The sequence below is a fragment of the Eulemur rufifrons genome, chromosome 29 (genome assembly GCF_041146395.1).
Source record: "Eulemur rufifrons isolate Redbay chromosome 29, OSU_ERuf_1, whole genome shotgun sequence".
NCBI lineage: Eukaryota > Metazoa > Chordata > Mammalia > Primates > Lemuridae > Eulemur > Eulemur rufifrons.
The window spans coordinates 5,714,876-5,735,389 of record NC_091011.1 but is presented as its reverse complement, the minus strand read 5'-3'; the positions used below and the strand labels follow the sequence as shown (position 1 = coordinate 5,735,389).

At 42.8% G+C, this 20,514-nt stretch overlaps 1 protein-coding gene and 1 pseudogene across 3 annotated transcripts in view; both read right to left on the bottom strand.

Moving 5' to 3' along the window:
• Positions 1 to 20,514, bottom strand: part of COBL (cordon-bleu WH2 repeat protein) — a 278,439-nt gene that overhangs the window by 147,364 nt on the left and 110,561 nt on the right. For all 3 annotated transcript variants that reach the window (XM_069461255.1, XM_069461256.1, XM_069461257.1), the window contains exons 4-5: positions 17,988 to 18,216; positions 11,627 to 11,724 (exon numbers count right to left, since the gene is read on the bottom strand). In XM_069461255.1, the coding sequence (XP_069317356.1) occupies positions 11,627 to 11,724; positions 17,988 to 18,216 (327 nt within the window). The remainder of the gene's footprint in view (positions 1 to 11,626; positions 11,725 to 17,987; positions 18,217 to 20,514) is intronic.
• LOC138377171 (large ribosomal subunit protein eL6 pseudogene) lies at positions 4,360 to 5,045 on the bottom strand (annotated as a pseudogene).

Sequence of the window (20,514 nt, the reverse complement as noted above, 5' to 3'; positions counted from 1 at the left end):
TTTACCCTTAAAGTGATACAGTTAACAGTCACTTTAGTTTTAAATGCCTCCATAATTTTCCACTCTTAGTGTCTATTCACTGAGGCATTTGAAGACTATCTGGCATCAAAGGATTTAAGAAATCATTTTAAAAATTATCTGCTCCATTGATCTGGTCTTATTGATGAAGAAACTGAAACCCACACTTGTTAATCATTGTACAGCGTAAATCAGTAATTAACAGCAAGGACACTGCAAAGATAGGCCAGGGTTTGAATTCTGGTGTTTGAATTCTGACATTTACTTGCACTGTGATTAGCTCAGAGTTGCTTTGCCTTAGTTTCTTCATCTGTAAAACGGAGTTGATAATACCTCTCTCACCAGATTTCTAGATAGATTAAATGAGGTTGCCTTTAGCACAATATCTCAATCAAAAATGGAGAGATAAAAGGAGTTAATAAGTTAATACAAAAACAACAAATCCAATAAAGTGTGAACTTAAAATCTTAACTGCCCCTACCACTCCGTGCCCCATAGACCACTTCTTGGTCCAGGGGATTTCAGAAAAACCTTAACACTGAGTTCCTGGCCAAGAAGGGAAGGGAGGTAGAACACACCTTGGACAGTAAGATACTAAATTATTAACAGAACATAAGGACATGCAGAGCAAAGGTTAAATCACCTGCAGGCCATGCATTTGCTTAACAGATCACCTGAGTCTGTATATCATGGCTTGTTTCTGATCAACAGACTTCTTTATATTAATTGAAAACATTCCAAGCCTTTTTTTTTTTTTTTTTTTGAGACAGAGTCTAGCTCTGTTGCCAGGGCTAGAGCGCCATGGGGTCAGCCTAGCTCAAAAACCTCAAACTCCTGGGCTCAAGCGATCCTGCCTTGGCCTCCCAGAGTGCTAGGATTACAGGTGTGAGCCACCACAACTGGCCCATTCCAAGCCTTTAGACAAGCTTTATTTCTTTATCCAATTACAAATCAAAAAATCTATAAACCCATCTATGACTTGTAAATCCCTGCTCCCAGACATCTCACCTTTTTGGGCTAAGCCAATATACAACCATCATGTATTTGTAACAGAGGGAAACAGCCTAGAGAGGGGTAACAATGTTTTACGAGCTGTCTCTTTAAAACCTCCCCCACTCTTTTTGGGATTTGAAACCTATATTCCTGCCCAAGGGCAGTAATTAGAGGGGTAGGGGATGTCTTTTTGTTCTTTGTAGCATAGGAGAGGGCTCAAGGAAATTGTCCAGGCAGAAGTCATGAGATTGTCTTCGCTGGAGATGGCATACATCAGAACCATCAACTATAGTTGAACAGCAATCGCCTGAAGCTGAAAACTCCCCTTTTAAAAGCTCTGTATTTCTGCTTGTAGATGGGAAAATGGTACTTAAGGATGCGAGTCTGCCATTCTCAGCTGCCGGCAAATTAACAAACTCCCCTTTCCTTCTCCTCAAACCACTTGTCCTCATTCATTCGGCCATGGGGACAATGCTGAACTTTCAGTAACATATTGATGTATGATTTTTACCTGCAATTCCTTTCTCTCTAAAATGTATAAAACAAACTGTAACCTGACCACCCTGGGACCACTTGCTCAAGACTTCTTGGGCGTGGCTCTCCAGGCCATGCTAACACTTGCTCGGCTCAGAATAAATCTCTTTTAATTGTTTTACAGAGTTCTGTTTTTTTTTTTTCCCCATTAACAAACGATAAGACTTGAAGAAGAGATGTCTAGAGTGAAATACAATAAAATAAATGAGAAGAAAAGTTATACATGAAAAATGAGGTATATAGGAAATGAAGAATAATTCTAGCAAATTTAAGACAGTGAGAAAGAAACTTTTAATCAAGGAATGCAAACCCACTTTAAATATCAAACCCAGAGAGGTACTGAAAATATAACAGCAGTCACATATCACTCCCTTTTGAGCTAATTACCTCTTAACGACACTTGATATGTGGGTTCTATACTAATACCACGTAGCTATAAAGTGCCATACACCCTAGAGTTCAGTGTCTAGCCAATCACTGATCAATGTTATTTCTGTAATCCAGTGAGAATTCCTGCCAAACAATTTTGTATCAGTCCACTACTTGTCGCTTTTTGCCCTTAAAAACTTGCCAGTAATAAAGGCCAAACAGAGCACTCCTCAAGGCAATCTGGAAGTTCATTCTGGGCTGTAGTCCTCAACCCTAGGCCAAATGAACTCTATAAATTAATTTTGCCTCAGTTTTGTAAAATAAAATAAAATCTTAAGTTTCCCAGCTGACTGAACGGACCCCCTCTTTGCTGTGAGGACCCTAGAAATACCCTAAAGCTGCATTGCTGGCCTTGAGAAGGGAGGTCGGAAATGCCTTAGCAAGTCCCTCTGCCTTCTTGGAGGTGTCCTTTGTAACTCATTAACAGGCCTAAGGCCATGCAAGACAAAGCTTCAACCACACCTGCAGGTCATCAGTTTATCTAAAAGATTCACTTGAGTCTGGGTATGTGTCTGATATCTGTTGGGTGGCTTGTCTCTGATTAATAGACTTCTTTATCTTAACTTAAAACATTCTAACCCTTTAGACAAAGCTTCATTTCTTTAACCAATTACAAATCAAAGAATCTTTAAACCCACCTATAACCTGTAATGCCCCACTTTGAGATGTCCTGCCTTTTTGGGCCAAACAATATATGCCTTCAATGTGTTGATTGACTTTATGTGTAATTCATGTCTCCCCGAAGTGTATAAAACCAAACTGTAACCCAACCATGGCAAGACCACCAGCTCAAGGCTTCCTGGGCATGGCTCTCTGGGCCATGGTCACACCTATTCGGCTCAGAATAAATCTTTTTAAATTATTTTACAGAGTTTGGGTTCTTTTCCATTGACAGTTTCTTTCTTTAGGTTGACATATCTTCTGTGAGTCAGCAGGATTCAGAGTGACCCAGGACCACTCAGCGTTTTCTCTCACACTCAGCTCTAGATAACAGGACAGACGGGCTGGGTTCCTCTAACACAGGAGATCACCAGGTGCAAAGGGTGCGATGTCTTGAATCTGTTCCCACTCTTTCCTTTTGAGTGAGGTCTAAACTTTATTGGGCTGTTCTTTCCAACCTTCCCTTTCTTGAATGGAGGTTCAGTCTTTGCCTTGCAGGCCAGAGTTTGGGGTTTCAGGGGAAACGATGGAAAACTGCCTTTTCCGCCTGAGCCTCTTGGCAGAAGGTGCAGATCAAAGTACTGGCAGTTTGGCAGCGGAGGTTTCACTTTGTGTGGCATGTTTTCAAAGCTGCAGCTGCTTTCTACTGTTTGTAATTCAGTTTTTAAATTTGTGACCAATTCCTGTTACTTTTAAAATTGAAAGATAAATGAGGGTGAGTTTTCTAGCTCTGAAGTTGAGAGATTTGAATTTTTTTAATAGAGACAGCTCTCCTTTAACCCCCTAGAAAAACCCCTGAAGTGCCCAAACTGCCTGCAGGCCTTTCTCAGTGCCTTGGAGATGTAAATCTTACCACATCTTTGAAATGTTAACACGGAAAAATTAGCTAAGCAGCATTCTAGCTGAGATCAGATTTGAAAGACAATTAAGTTTCTTTAGACACACCACAAAATTCCTTTCCTCAATTGATACCTTTAGCTCAGGAGAGAAACATTTGTAAGAAATTAATCTGAATTATTTGTTTTGACCTTTTGGGGTACTCATTTGTAATCCTTTCTACTACAGAAAACCAAAATATTGCTCTCCATAGTACTGGGGATTGTCACGCTGAAGGTTAGCCTTCCGGAGACACTCTGCCACTCCCCCTGCTGGGCTGATGGCAGGACGGCTGCTTGCAAAGACGGTTTCCTGCCCGCCGGTCCCACCTAAGCACAGGCCCCCTTACAAAGCTCCCATCTGCGCAGAGACAGCAGTGCCAGGGAATCTAGGAGCAGACGTCACTCTTCCCATAAATCTACCTTCCCACATTTTCCTGCCCTTTGGCCCTACCCCCATGGGCAGCCTTTGTTTTCCTGTTCTACCGTCTCTCTAATTCTTCTCTTTGGACTGTGTGTGGATGGTCAGCTGAGAAGCTGAGACCCCAGACAGCAGGGCCGGACGGCGGGTCGCAGTCCATTCAAGGCCAGCAAAGCTTGCTTTTAGCTGCCTCTGAGATGGTTCCGGATCTTGTCAGGACTATGTGGCATCTCTCTGGAGATGGCTAGTGAGTCCTTGGTAAGTCACAACCTTGGTTAAGGCTTATTGGCTTTAGTGAGTCACTTGGAAAGGTACCTTTGGTTTAAAAGAGGAAAAAATAAAAAGTATAAAAGCAGGAATATTGGCTGCGTGTCCTGGCTGAAATCTGACAAGAGATATGAAAAGATTTTTTTTTTTATCTTTCAGTTATTTAATTAGGTTCTTTGTAAACATTTAGAATACCAATCTGTGAGGATAAATTCCATTTGTCAGAGCAAACAGAGATCGCGGATAGCCCTGGAGCTGAGGAATAGCCTTGAGTTTCGGTAACATTTGGGAGTCCACAGCTTTCTGATCCACTTTGCGCTGTTCTGTAATCTCACATTTCTCTTTTTCTGTGTCAAAGATCTCAGCCTCCTGGTGTCTGGGCTTCCGCAGCTTCTTCTTCTTGAAGTAAGCATCAGTGAGACGCTTAGGGATTTTCACATTGCTGATATCAATTTTTGTGGAGGTGGCGATGACAAATTTCTGGTGTGTCCTTCGCAGAGGAACTCGATTGAGGGACAGCAGTCCAGTCACAAGTAACAAGCCACTGCCCAGTTGCTTCAGGAAAACCATCCTCTTGCCCCTGCGGCGTCCGGTGAGGATGATGAGGATGGTCCCGGGAGTGACGCTTGCTCGCAGTCTCCACACATGTTGGCTAAAGGGTTTTTTGCCCTGGCTCAACAGCTTTCGAGGCACATCTTCGGTTGGATAATATCTAGGCATTTTGCGAAGTTTAACCACCCGAGTGCCACCATTCTTGTCACCACCAACTGGCTTTGTAACAGTGGCAAGGACCTTCCCTTCTTTTTCTTTTCAACCTTGGATTTAGCCACTGAGTATTTCCTCTTGTACATGGCAGATCGGGAATATCTGCCGAGTCCTCTGACGAGTACAGGATTTTGGCTGCAGGGGGGCTTCCCCTTCTTAACCTTTTTAGTCTTGAGGTCGGCCTTTTTCCCTTTGCCACCGGCATCAGCCTTCTTGGCTTCAGGTTTCTTCTCTTTAGTATTCGGCTTTTCAACTTTTTCACCCACATCTTGCAAGATGGGAAAGAGCTGAAAAGATTTTTTTAAAGAGCCCTACAGTCAAACACAGTTGAAACACAGTTAACTTTCTTTAGACACACCAAAAAATTCCTTCCCTCAATGGATACCTAATTAAAAGCTGATATTTAGGATATATGTGTACACATATGTATATTTTTCGGGGCCTCTGTTCTCTATAAAATCTTCTCAGTTGACTGAATTTCTCTCTTCTTAAACGCTTGCTAACTATATACATTACCTTGGTCTGCTTCTCTTTTGATGACATGATTTTTGCCAAGGATAATATAAAACTTCAATGGCCTTTTGGAAAGCTTAAACCCTCTCCACTGTGAAATGTAAATTTGCTACCTTTCCCCCTAAAACTCAGTAAGGTCTTTGGCATGTGAGACAGATAAATTTTAACTTGTTCTACTTAAAAAGGCACAGTTTGAATCCCAATGTCCTTTTGAACTATTGAAATTTATCTGATTCATGGCTAAAATTTTAAAATTAAAGCTATAAAATCTTTATGCTTGTCTGTATTTTTATGTATAGATGTGCACATGTCTGTGTTTGTATATTGTCTACATGGTACCAAATTGACTTATAATTAAATGTACACTCATAAATTAAGTAAATAAACACAAATGCTTTTAAAGTTCACATGACTTTAGCAATCTTTGGTAAATAAAGCTAGTTTTAAAATTGTTGGTGAAATAAAAATGCTTTTCAGAATTTAATTCGGACATTTTTGCCTGGGTCTACTAGTCAGATAGCTTTAGGCTATCTCTTAGACGTGTTAAGTTCACAAAACTGCTGTTTCTGTGACATTTTTGATACTTGCTTGTCTGTGAGCTTATGTCCTAGGTTTCAAGCCATTAGATTCTGAGGTCTAGACACATGGCCACAGTAAGGCCTGGGGACACGTGTGTGCACAGCACCTGGTCCTACAGCTCCAGGAGGGAGCCGAGCCCGTATGCCCTCCCTGGCCCAGCTGCAACTCCTGGCCCTACTGGGAAGGACCAGGTCCTCCAGGTATTGTATTCACAGCTCTCCCCTTTGTCCTGGGCTCTGCATCTGGGATGTAACAATTAAAATTGCTTATTTCCTACAATTTTCACTGAATATCAGGGTTACTAAGAGTTTTACATTGTATTTAATATATTTAATTAAACCCACTAGATAGAAGAGAAACAATTCTGTATGCAAAGTGTGTAAGAAAAGTATGATGTGTTTTTGGTTAAAAAAAGATTGTAAAAGACATAAAAATGTGGATTTTTGTTAAAGGGAAAGTAACGCTGTCAAGTTTAAAGGTTATTTAAAGGTTGTTTTAAATGGAAGGAATCAAACAAATGATAGATAAAACTAAATCGGTAGAGAAAGCTAGAAAAAAATGTGTAAAAGGTTATAAAAGGCTTATAGAAATCTTATCTTCTGCAGTCAAAGCTTAGATTGGATGGATCTGTTTATAAGGTTTTATTAAAATTAGGTTTAATATTAATAAAACACATACAAGGGCAAAATTTGGTTTTCTCTTTTGAACAAAATTTTCAGATAGTATTAAGAAGAGAAAGTAAAGGTTTTCATTTACCCTTTGAGTAAACAAAAGGATAAAAAGGGGAAAGATAAAGAGACGGACTCCTCTCAAACAAAGAGTAAAAGCTTCTGCTTTTTGAAATCTTTGGATTATTACTTTTGCTAAATGAATATTATTTTACAGTGACCTATGATCCTATTTTGAAATCAAATGTTTTAAACTTTTCATATTTGACAAAATTCCCAAAACCAAATTTCAAATTCTAAATTAAATCTTTTTTATCTTGAACTAACTTTTGGACATTAGGGCCCAGGAAATCAAAATAGAGCCTTTGGAAGTTCAAGAGAAGCATATTAGGCTTATCTGGTATGTTAAAATCTTATAGGAAGCACTGTCAAATAAGAAATGGTGTTTAACTTTCTTTGGGTTATATTTGCATGGATATGTTAGTAGTATGTGTTCCAAAATTGTATGAGATTCCTAAAAATCTGGTATGTATTGCTATCAGCAATAAATTGCTTTATTCTGATGCTTTTTTTCCTAAAAGCTCTCTGTAAATCTTAAAGTGCTGTGTCTTTAAGGAAATTCATGGAGAAGACCATGACAAGTACTCTTGAATACAGGTTTCTGATAATTTTGGAGATCCTACCATTGGATGAGGTAAAAACTTCCAGAATTCTAACAAAAAGCTGATGGGTTCATGAAGATTGCTAACCCAACCTCAAGTATTAGTAGAAGAAAAGTTAATTACATGGCAATGAACTGACAGAGAGGACCGAAATAAATTTTTAGAACTTCTTTTTGTTTCAAACATTGCTGATTTGTTTTGTTTTGTTTTCTAAAACATAAAAGTTTTCAGAGTCAAGAAAACATTTTTTTATCTTTTGAGCTATTTGTAGCTTGCAGCAATTGGGTAAAGTATACTTTTGTAAGCAAATTGAGACATTTACTTTATCTCTGATTTCTCTAGAATTCAGAAACTATTCATTAAGTATTCTCATTTTATGGCAATATAGTTACTTGCATAAGAATCTGTTTTCTTTTTGTAACAGGACACACTGGAAACACATTATTTTACCAAGGCTTTGACTGGAATGGCATATTCTCACATATGACCAGACTGCTTTGAGGGACTATAGTTGACTTTATAAAGCCAAGAGACTTGGGAAAAAACTAGCCTGGTACTTTGTCTATATGGTTCCCCTACAAGGTTCCTGACTTGTGTTAAGTAAAATGTCCCTTTCTGACAGGCCCAGGAACTTCAAGATATTTTGGGAACTTGAGAAGAGAGAAATTCACTCAATTGAGACAGATATTGCAGGCAAAACCTGATAGTCTATCTTGGACTTGGCTTCCTAGCCTTGAGAGGATTTTAAAGCTCTAATCTGAAATTTCTTATGGAAAAGTTTCAGCAAAGCCACTACTTATATGGCCACTCCTCTTGCTGCAATTTATGTGAATAACCAGGACAAGTACAGGAAGTCTAAAATTCATTTTACAAATAAATCAGTTCTACTATGATGTAACTTTGGTAAAATTGGATGGACTGGAGAGAGAAAAAGTCTGTTTCAATAGCACACCTGTTACTAGATTCTAGCCCTCACCACTGTTTTTTAGTTTTTATTATTTACCTACAGTTTGGACTGAATCCTGAATTATTTCCTGGCTACAAGTCTCTAAAGAAGAACCAGGATGAAATTTTCTTCACGATGCTCTTAGTTGGCTCCGTGATGTTCTGGCATGCAAATTCCCTTTGTGATCATAATCATTGTGTGCATTGTATTTCGACTATTTGAATTATTGAGGATATTGATCTCTCACTATTTTGCTTCTTCCAAGAAAAATAAAATCACAGTATTCTGAGGACTAGAGATGATTAAACGTAAGCAGCTACGTAAATCAGTGACTTGACTCAGGTCTCATTTGGTGCCACTCTGTGGTGCCGACCCGACTCAGCTTTTAGGCACTCTTAAAATCCCTCACTGAGACACCTTCTCCTTCCCCCAGACACGGGACAGGACTATCCAGGAATGAGCCTTCCCAGTGAAAAAGGACAGCTCGACAACACTCAGGCTTTGAACATCAATGCCTGCAAGAGAAAAGATTTCTTTTAGGCTGGGCACGGTGGCCCATGCCTGCAATCCCATCACTTTGGGAGGCCAAAGTGGGAGGATCACTTGAGCTCAGGAGTTTAAGGCTGCAGTGAGCTATGATCGTGCCACTGCACTCCAGCCTGGGTGACAGAGTGAGACACTGTCTCAAAAAGAAAGGAAAGAAGTAAAAAAGACAGACAGACAAGAGAAAATATTTTTGATCAGAAGGGGGAAATGAAAAGAAAAGAAACATTTTATCTGAGGAATGCAAACCCCCTTTTATTATCAGGCCCAGAGAGGCACTGAAATGCAACAGCAGTCAGATCGCACTCTCCCTTGAGTTACATAACTACCTCTTGAAGCTACCTGCTATGTGTACTCTAGACTAGGCTAAATAGCTATAAAATGCCATATACTGACACCCTAACTCATACCCTAGAGTACAGGGATCCCCAACCTATGGTGCTTATATAATTATGTAATTATATATTACAATGTAATAATAATAGAAATAAAATGCCCAATAAATGTAATGCACTTGAATCATCCTGAAACCATACCCTCCTTCCCCGGTCCATGGAAAAATTGTCTTCCATGAAAACGGTCCCTGGTGCCAAAAAGGTTGGGGACTGCTGCTAGACTTCAACAATGTGCGGCCGATCACTAACCAGTGTTATTTCTGTAAACCTGGGAGAAGTCCCAGCAAACAACTTTGTACCAGCCCATTCCTTGTCCCACGCCCTCAAAACCCGCGTGGCAAAGGCCACGCAGAGCACTCCCCGGCAAGCTGGAAGCATGTCTCAGGCAGCTGTCCTCAGCCTTGGCCCAGATAAACTTTCTGTGTTAATTCTGCCTCAGTTTCTTTCTTTAGGTTGACAATAGTGGAGAGACAGAAAGAAAAGTCCCTCATAATCCACAGCTAGACGTGGGGTCTGGCTGCGTCTTCACTCTGCCACGGGTGTGTGGTGTCAGCCTGCCCCTCTGAACCGTGGGAACCAAGTAAGAGCCCCTGCAAATCCCAGCTCTGCGGCCTGTCTCGTTTTGCTTAAAACAAAAGCACTGCTAGATGTTTTGCTTGTTTTGTTGGCAGTTTCAGCCTCAGAAGGAAGAAGACACAAGAAGAACAGCTACGTGAGGTCTCAGCGTGAGGCACGAGGAACGGTGGGCTTTCCTGTGAACGGTGCCGTGCGGAGCAAGGGGGACAGAGGTGAACTCAGTCCCAGCAGACTCATCTCAACCGTCCAGGACAGCAACAACAACATTCACAGAGGGGTGGAAAATCCAGACACAACATTCTGACCCTGTAATCTCAAGTAATCCTGACAGGAAAGGAAAAGAAAAGGAAAGGAGGTCAGGACAGGAGGGGGAAGGGAGGGAAAGGTCAGAGCCCAAAAGATCTTGCACAGAGATGCGTGTTGAGGGCAGACCTTTTACAGGACACACAGATGCATGGGGAAAAGCACACACGGTCAGTAAGAAATGTCAGAGAATCACAAAACCACTATCAAGGTAAAGAAAAAATGAGCTGAGATTCGTGCAGAACTCTGACAGGCAGGACGTCTGTGCCAGCTGCCCCTGCTGAGCCGCACGGCACCTCCCTCCCCTCTGGCTCTCCCGCTGCCCTGTCCCCTTCCCGGCATGGTGTCAGACACGCCTGGGTCTAAGCCTGGGACCCCGGGCGGGTTACTGTGTCTCTCTGAGCTCTGGTATCCTCATCAGCAAGCCTGGGGCGAATCACTTCCAACAGCACGGCCCCCACCACAGGCTCCTGAAGCTCAGGAAATGGGACATCCAGCCTTGGGCACAGACGCGTGAAGTAGGCAGTGGTGCCAGAAGGTTCTTGAACAAACGGGAGTTCCTGTTCCTCACGCCTCTTCTGAGACCATACAGATGGAGAACACTTACTTCCCAATCGATCTAATGGTATTAAAGCCCAACATTTATTGGAATAGTTTTATCTTTTTTTAGTGCCATTTATTAGGATGGACAAAATACTATATATTAATAAAAATATACTTGTTAAACAAATATATTAGGGATATAGAGCATTTTCTTTTCTTGGTAGTTAGAAGGCACTTATGGTTTTGATAATCTCGTGACTCATTGTAAAAATCGTCATTTTTATTCTGTGTACTGTGACTTTAAATTACTCTGCAACATTGTATCCAAAACATGACTTTGAGATGTGTTTAATAAAGACCAAAAAGATCAATAAAATTAACTTATCATGTGGTATATTCCCTGGTCATAGTGGGAGGACTAAAGAACATCTAAAAATTACTAGCAAATGGGCCAGTTTGCCAACTTATCTCCTCAAAGTAGCCTTACGTCTACCTCCGTCAAGGCTTGATATGTTTAGTAAGTTTTGAAACTGCAGTTCATGTATAGTGATACTGGCTATTTTATTTAGACTTAACTGTAACGTGCATTCCCGCTTCCATCCATCCAAATGATACATGCGGAGTGTCAGCCACGCGCACAGTTCTGTGTAAGTTCCAGGCCGCAGGGCTCAGAGCCCTGCCTGCCAGGAGCCCACGCGCTTTGTGTCCTGCAGGTCGGTCAAACACTGCCACACGCTGCCCGTGAATAACGGATTTGGGGGTCAGGCACGGAAGCACAGCCAGTCACTGAGTGATACTGATAAGCTCCCTTTTGCCTGAGGGAACCAATATTCCTGAATATAATTATTTAGAAAAATTCCAAGAGGGATTGAATACAAATATCTCATGAAATTATTTTTGCATGATACCAAAACATATGCGTATTTAATCCATTACCTTACTAGTGCTTCTTTTATTCACTTTGAAAAATCCCAGAATTTTTTTCTTCTCTTTATCTGTCTCATCATTGCCAAGTGATGATTTTCTGAAGGTTTCTGGGGGAAAAAAAGTATTAAGTTATTTTTCAGCATTTGAAATAAGAGATTAAGTACTTTACTTTAAAAATCTTAGTAAAAGAATCTTCTGCTCTTAAACTTCTAGTTCTTATGAGAGAGGAAAACCATCAACTATTTTTTTTAAAGCTTTTGAGCCACCTGAAAACACTCAGGCCCATCTGGGAAGTCACTGTAGTTCTCACACGGACTTTCAGTGACTATGGCGGCATTTTCTCTGGGTGTGGCTGTGCCCTTTTGGGAAATGAAAAAACAAATACGTCCAGTTAAAGTTCCAGAGCAGCACTGTGCAGTAGAAAGCTGGAGAGAATCGCAGATGCAACTGAACATTCTCCAGCAGTGGCGGTAAAAAGAACCAGGTGAAATTAATTTTAATGATAATTTCATGTAATCCAATATATCTAAAATATTATTGTATCATGTAATCAACATGAAAGTTATTGACGAGATATTTTACACTGGTTTTTGTGCTAGGCCTTCAAATCCACTGTTCACCTTTTAGGCTCACAGCACATCTCGGCTTGGACTGGCCACGTGTGGCCCGTGGCTGCTGGACCGGACAGCACAGCTCTGAGGCCTGTGACATCAGGGCAAAACAGCTGCATTAAGACTAATGAGTAACGTGCAAACACTGAACAGTGAATCAGCAGCCTTCCTGCTCATTTCCAGAGCACAGAATGACAGCGATGACTGACTACCCGGCGGAATCTGGAATAATCAAATCCCATCTCCCGGGAACATTTCCAGATTGTCACTCCTCTACTGCATCCAGACTGCTTTCCTTTTTAATTACATCTCTAGTGAGGCACGTTTTCTTTTCTTTTTCTTTATTTTTTTCTAAATCCTCAACCTCCCTTTTTGGTGTTTCCTTCTTCAGGATTTTAGAGCCAAGATGGGTCCTCTCGGGTAGGAACAAGGACACTGAAGCCAGACTGGTCCGGCAGATGGCAAGGCAGCCAGGGCGGTGGCTCCCAAAGCAAGATGGACCCGCAGCATCAGCATCACTGAACTTGAGAGATGCGGATCCTTGGGCCCCTCCAGCCAGAAGCCCTGGGGGCAGGCCCCGTGCTGTGCGGGTAACAAGCCCCCAGGGATGCTCAGGCTGAGGGGCTGGTGAACGCACTCAGGAAGCGGTGGTGGGTGGTCATGAGCACACGTGTGTGGGGCATCCCTGGGCGAGTGCTTGGCCTCGCTGAGCCTCAGTACCTTCACTGCAGACCGAGTGACCGTGCCAGCACCAGGGACAGTGCTCAGAGCCCGTGCACACGGCTGCAGCACAGCTACCATGTCATGCATTTACTGGCTCTCGAAGGCCACTCCAGGCCTTTACCAGTAATTCACTCAATTCTTCTCTTCCAAGGCAGACAGATATGACAAAAGGGGGGAAATGTGAGTGTTCCTGGAGGATAGAAAAATGAATTTTCCCATGTCACTGCCAACTGCTAGAGAGCCAGGCCTCCATTCAATTGGTGGGAAACTCCCAGGCTGGGATTTTACAAACTGTGCCATCAGAATATCAACCCAAACGAGGTGAGCATCCATTAACTTCTTTATCTGCTGATATCATTTCATATTTGAGTTACAGAACAGACATAAAAGTCAGTCATTTGTAACATGTGCATGAACACTAATAGTGCCCATCCAGCAAAGCAAAAACCCAGCACACATGTTCCCAAACCATTCTGCAGGGCGAAGGCTCGTGTTGCAGTCACAGGGCCCCCCCGGGCTCCCAATTACATGCAAGAGGCTCCAGCCGAGGAGATCAGAGAGCCCCACCTCACACGGCATCCAAACCAGAGGACACACCTCAAAATGATGCAGCTACAGACACATGTGCACATGCATTTCAAAGTTAGTCGGATCAAAACCCTCTATTAGGTATGGAGCTATAAAGAGTAAAATATGCCATACCACAGAATAAAATTTTAAACTATAGTACACAGTCATACGTATACTTACAACCTATAATGTTTTTAGAATTGAGTGGCACGTGACATGGCTATAACAAGAGACAGAGCATGTTTACTGATACACAAGCTATATTACATTGACCACAAAAAGGATAAACTGAGACTCTTATTCCAGTCACCACCTCTACAGGACTGAGGCTGGCCCAGCAATGAAGCCCTGGCACCAGAACTGACCCTCAACAGCAGGAGACACATTTCTCACGCGGCTACAGCCTGCAGGTGTCTGCAGACGGCAGGGGCCCACAACACACAGCTCTGAGGTGGGGACTAAACAGAAGGCCTATTTTTAGACATCAGCCTTTGCCGTTGACTGACAGAGGCCCCTGAGGTTTGGCAGAATAATTGGTTTGAGAACAAAGTATTAATAAGGCGACTCAGTGTTGCCATCAGCCAAAACCTCCCCAGGACACCTGGCCGTGCAGCCAGAGCAGCAATAAGCAACCGCCACACAGCCAGGCCTGCAGGACACACACACGCAGCTGAGATCTAGAATCCGCAGTTCCAGGTGTATGGTGGGGGTTGAGCATGACATTTATGTTGCTTGAATTTACTCTCATTTGCAAGAAGTCAAACATTAATAAAATTTGGGGGTTCACACTGCATTAGTAAGGGAGCACTGTTTCGAAGAAGGATAAAGGTGAACCGAGGGGGTGCGCAGGGTGGAGAAGGATGGGGGAACCCTTACAGGTCCACTAGTTCAAACTCATTTGCCCAGAAGAGGAAACTGAAAACAAGAGCAATTCAGTGACCAGAACAAGGTCACCGAGCAAGGAAACGGAGGAGGAGGACCAGGTCAGTGCTTGCAAATGCACGACGGGACATTCTCACGACAGGCAGGTTTTTAAGTTCCAGTCCCATCACGAGACTGCAAGTGCACAGGGGCATAAAGGAATGACTGTGGTTCCCCTTCTCCCCCATTCTCAGGCATACCCCCAAATAAAATCACCCAGAACTGACAAAGCCTTCATTTACGTGTGTTTTCTGCTCAAAATGACTACCGTTCCATGCTGTTTCTCGAAAGAGAATGCTTGTCTTTTCACTGCTTGTCCGCACTGTGGGACGGGGCAGATCAACAGCAGACAAGGACAACTGAGGATGGCCCAGGTCACCACACTCCCAGAAACCCCACCCGCAGACTGTCCAGACCAATGCTGAGGTTTCTTTCACTAAATATTTTCTTCTGGAAATAAAATTTATTGTTAAATATTTAACAAACATGGACAAAACTTTCTGAAGTCTAAAACCAATCCCAATGAGTCTAAAGTACATAGACTCATAGGGATTTTAATGAACCTTTTAAGTATATATCTATTTCTGTGTGTGTATATGTATGTATGTAATGCATGTGTGTGTATGTATAAGTATACATGTATATGTGTGTCTTACATGTCTATAAATATACACATATAGAGATATTGAGAGACAACTTCTAAGAAATAGATGTCAGATGTTTGCATACTTATCTATGACATAAACAGTTAAATTTCAAAATCCATACTGCTCAAAATTCTGCAGCATGCAGGATAACCTCAGACAGGTAAGTACAGGTAAGTAAACACAGGCAAACAGAGATAGCAAGGAAATGGTATCTTTTCTGCATGTACCACTTTCAGCCTGTTGTGAAATTCTGGGCAACATAATTTGCTTTCTATAGCAGCCTCCCTCATTTCTTACCAATTAAAATCACACAGCAAATTCTCACACAAGCAGCATTCTCTGAACCAACCAACCAGGGATCAGGAAACCAAACCATAACCTCCTGTCATCCCGGCAAGCCCCCAAGGTGCTCCAAGCCACACTTCCATTCCGTCAGGTCTGGCACATGAATGCCAGCTCCATGCAGCTCCCAGCCCAGAGCCATGCAAAGGGCAGCCCCGCAGGGGGGCAGGAAGCCCTGGACACACGATACCTTGACAGCTCAGGGAAGGCTCGGACTGAGTTTTGGTCAGAAGAACTGGAAAAGGCAGGCAATGAGAGCATGAGGATGCGCCTGGACATCTGCAGAGCCCCTGACCCAGGCCTAGGCCCCTCACAAGCCTCAGATGGGATGGCGGCACGCGAGAAGAACTCCTGCAGAGCAGGCCTGCATCTCGGCTTGCCCTCGCAGGGCCTCAGTTGCACAGCCTGCTAAGTGCCACCCTGGACGCAGGTGGCAGCAAAGCCTTGGGTTTGTCAGGCTGCCGCAGCAGCCAGGGATCCCAGAGGAAAGTGGGCCCCTGCCTAGCAATGACTCTCCCCTGCCAGCCGTCCCCTGCTCTCCAGCAGCTGCAGGGCTCAGGAGGGGCTGCCTTTTCCTTCTGAGTATAAACCAAGAAGGCAAACAAAGGGGCTCCTTCTGCAGCACCCAGCAGGCCTGCCTAGGTCAGCTGCGGAGAGGAAGCATCCTCAGGGATGCCCTCTGGACGAGCCTCCTTGCTTCTCCAATGTCTGACGGAGACTAGGATGGGATGAAGGCGTCTGGCAGGGAGGTAAGCAAACATGTCATGCCTGGCACTGCACAGGCGTGGCCCAGATGAAAGGGGTGCTGGCCACGGGGCTGGAGCAGGCCCCCATAGCAGGAAGATGTGCAGGGTCTGGGGGTGGGGAGGGGAGGGCCGGGATGCCCAAGGCAGTGGAGAGGGGGACTGTGGGGCGTGGGAGCAGCTAGTTTCCACCAAGGGCAGAAGTGCTGCAAATCTGAAAGGCCAAGCTGGCCGCAGCAGTGTGTCTGGGGGCTCTGTCCTGCATGTGGGTCAGAAGAGGTGCACTGGCCCAGGACCCCGCTGAACACTCCACTCCTGTGTTCCAGATGACTATGGGCTTGCCTGGGGCCTTTCCTTAACAGAGCCCAGGTTTTACGTGACTTCTCCCAGGTAGCAGGTTCAATCTACCTTTCAAGATGTATCCAAGGGTTGGCATATAACAGAAACACTTGTTTGTGTAAGCTTTTTTCTTTTAGATACCTAAATGTGGGACACTTTTTTTTTCTTTTTCTTTCTGTCTTTTTTTTATCTTACCAAATGAAAGCTATTTCCCAAAAGTACCATAAACCAAATGTAAATAGGGCCGATACACCCAGACAGACACACCCACAGCAACCCAGCCTGTTGTCTGCAGTGATGCTCAGAATATTTTTGTCTGTGTCTCACAAGGGTTTACTAGATAAAACACAAGATGCTTTATTCTCCAATGTCAGCGTACTTTTTTTTTTTGAAGGGACAAATAGTCCATGTATCTGAAAGTCAATGGAGCTAAACCCTTTCTTGAATGTCAAATCAGATCTAGGGCCCAGATTGCCAGGAGGAAATGGGCTGACGAGGGGAGAGGGGCAGACTACACAGGGATTCCACTGTGGACATGGATTCATGATAAATTTGGGACTAAAAGAATACATTTTTTATTGGAAGAAGTTAGAAAAAAAGCTACAGAAAAACACGAAAAACTTGACTATGTATACATTTCAAAAGCCCAATCTATTTAATATTTGTGGAATAAATAAAACAGAGACAAGATATCCACTGGGGCTCATTAGAATAGAAATGCTTATGAAGTCCGTTTTAATAATTCTAAGTTCAAGGAACATAAAGTTTTCTTTTGCCGGATAGTCATTTAAATATACAGTCAGCCCTTTGTATCAGTCAGAAGAATCTGCTTACACAACATGTCAGTCTCTGTACCAACACGGCTTCTGAGGCCACCACTCTCACCAGTGACTCTAACTGTGACCTCACGCCAAGCCCCAGATTCACAGCACGGGCGAGCTGTCCCTAGCAGCAATGGCCAGGAAGCCCAAGGTGATGCTAAAGTTGTCTTCAGGGCTCGATTTCATGGAGTGCAGTTGTTCGGTTGTAGGGGGCAGCTAAATGCCCCTTGCCACTGGTTCTGGTTATAAGCAATGTCTAAAACCTAGGGCAGCTATTGGCAACTGAAAAGGAAAGTCAAGGGAGTATTATACATGGTTCTTGAGTAGTTATTTTGGAGCATCAATTCTAATCTCTCCTTACTTCCTCTCCTCCCTCCTTTCACTTATCTCATGACAGTGTGCAGGGTGACAAAGAGGGAAGGACATATTCAGGACCTGGACAAAGGCAGAACAATAATCGAGAGGGAAGAAAACAACTTTCTTTTTTGCTTACTGGTTTGGACAAAATTGGAGTTGCCTGGAAATTCATGTACCCATCTCTCCCCAGTGCTAACCAGGGCTGCGAGGACAGCTACCAGGCCACCCATGCATGCCGCATGTGTGTGCACACTCGTGTGTGCAGGGCAGAGTGTGTAAGACACAGCAGGCCTCACCTCTCCTGTTGTCCCAGGCGTAGAGCTCCTTTATCCCGAGCTCGCTCAGGGACTTGGACAGCTCCAGCTCCTCTCCCGCAATGTTGTCCCGCAGGAGAACCACGTGCTCTGGGCTGACCTCACACTTTGCGCAAATGACCGGGAGAATATTCTGGAGAGGTACATCAGGGCTCACGCGCACGACAGCTTTTTGTGTCCGCAGGTAATTCACTACCAAACGCACAGATTTCTAGAACAATGCAGATAAAGAAAATTCTGTAAGCGTATCTTCCCACAATGGCTTCAACTTCTGTGTTAATTCTAGAACTAAGTGTGCCAGGATTTTGTGTAGCCTGAATCTTTCTTAAACACATTTAGTGAGTCAGGAGGGAAAATGGCATAATGAATAGTGAAAATAAATGTCTGGAACCATAAATTTATCTTAGACCCCCTTACTAACGAACAAGCTGCTAACAACATAGGGAAATGAGCATCGGTGAGGGCTCTAAATTTAAAATCCAATACACACACCATCTTTCAAGGATTCTGGCCAGACATGAACACAAGGCACTTACATACATTTTCTAAAGGAAAATAGCCTGGAAGTAGTATGAATAATTTAATTTAAAGAAAAAGCCTCAAAAAACATGATATCAAATGTTTGTTTAAGCTGTTAAAATAGCCACATAAATCTATGAATATCTATGTACATATGTATCTATGTATACTTGTGTATGTACTATATATACACACATATATAAGCACCTGCAGTGTGTACACAAACTTACATGTATTTATATATACACACTATACAAAACATATTTTATGCTAGAAATATATCTTATTTTTTTAAAAAATACCAGACATATAATAATGAGAAAGAAAAACAATCGGTGTGACTAATGGTGATTCTAAATGACTATAGATAAAGCGGTCCATCAAAATTTTACCATGTGAAGTTTCAATAGCCGACTTTTATTCAGCCTTTATTGATCACCTGAATTGTGCAAGACGCTGCAGGCTGGTCACAGTAAACGCAGACTGAACAAAAGCGCAGCTGAGAAAGGCCGAGTGCTCCCTCCCAGCCTGAGTGCCAGGGCTCGGTGGCCGTGATACTGATGCAGTTTAGGAGGAAAGAGGGAAGCTACGACTCCTTTACTCCTCTCCAGGTGGAATCATGCATACACCTGGGCTCACCTGCCACTGGGCACCAGGAAGTCAAGAGAAGCCACAGGGTGTAAACAGGGTTCCTCGTCCTTGGACATTGATTATACTTGAAGAATAAGGGAAAATCTCCTCTGGACATTGCATAGAAGGGCAACAATTAGAATTTATTAACAAGCTAAACGTAGTAATTCACAGGAGATGGACAGTTGGCCAGATGACCATTTTTAAAAGCAGAAAAATTTATCAGATCTTTAGGAATCCAAAGGAATGAAGTAGCAGCACTGCTTTTAATTAGAGCTGAAAGATCCAACCAAAGCCTTATTAAAAAGTACAAAAAACTGCTGGAATTAATTTTAGTCAATAATCAAAAGCCTGCAATAAAGCCATGTGTATAAGATATTCTACAAATGCCATGAGTAAATATTTCTGATATCAATTTTTCAAAAGGAAAAATCCTCCTCTCTCTCTCTCTCTCTCTCTCCATGTCCAAATCCTCTGTAGATCCTCACTGCCTCCTCGGGTAGGAAGAACTCTGTAACTGCACTGTCCAGTAGGGTAGCCACTAGCTACTTGCAGCTATTTAAATTTAAATTAATTAAAATTGAATAAAACCAAAATATCCGTTTCCCAATCACACTAGCCACATTTCAAGTGTTCAAAAGCCACATGTGTCAATTAAAAATAAAGATTAAAAAAAGAGCTGGGTGCGGTGACATGCGACTATAGTTCTAGCTGAGCCAGGAGGCCGAGGCAGGGGGATCACTGGAGCACAGGAGTTCAAGTCCAGCCAGGACAACATAGTGAGACCCCATTTCAAAAAAAAAAGAAAGAGAGAGAGAGAAGAAGAAAAGAAAAACTGGCCAGGCACAGTGGCTCACGCCTGTAATCCTAGCTCTCTGGAAGGCCGACACAAGAGGATTGCTTGAGCTAAGGAGTTGGAGAGCAGCCTGAGCAAGAGTGAGACCCCATCTCTACTAAAAAAATACAAAAATTAGTCGGGCATTGTAGTGTGCACCTGTAGTCCCAGCTACTCAGGAGGCTGAGGCAGGAGGATCGCTTGGGCCCGGGAGTTTGAGCTTGCTGTGAGCTATGATGATGCCATAGCACTCTACTCAGGGCAACAGAGTGAGACTCTGTCTCAAAAAAAAAAAAAAAAGAAAAGAAAAGAAAAGAAAAACCAAAATTAATTTAAATATTTAAGTTACAATAAATAGCCAAAAAAGCTACATGTGGCCAGAGACTATCATATTGGAAAGTACAGAATTATAGACCATGTCCACCTCTAAAGAAAGTTTTAATGGGTAGCTCTGCTCTAGGGCAATTCCCATTCTCTAATATATTACATAAAGGAACAATGTTACAACAATAAATATTATTAAAT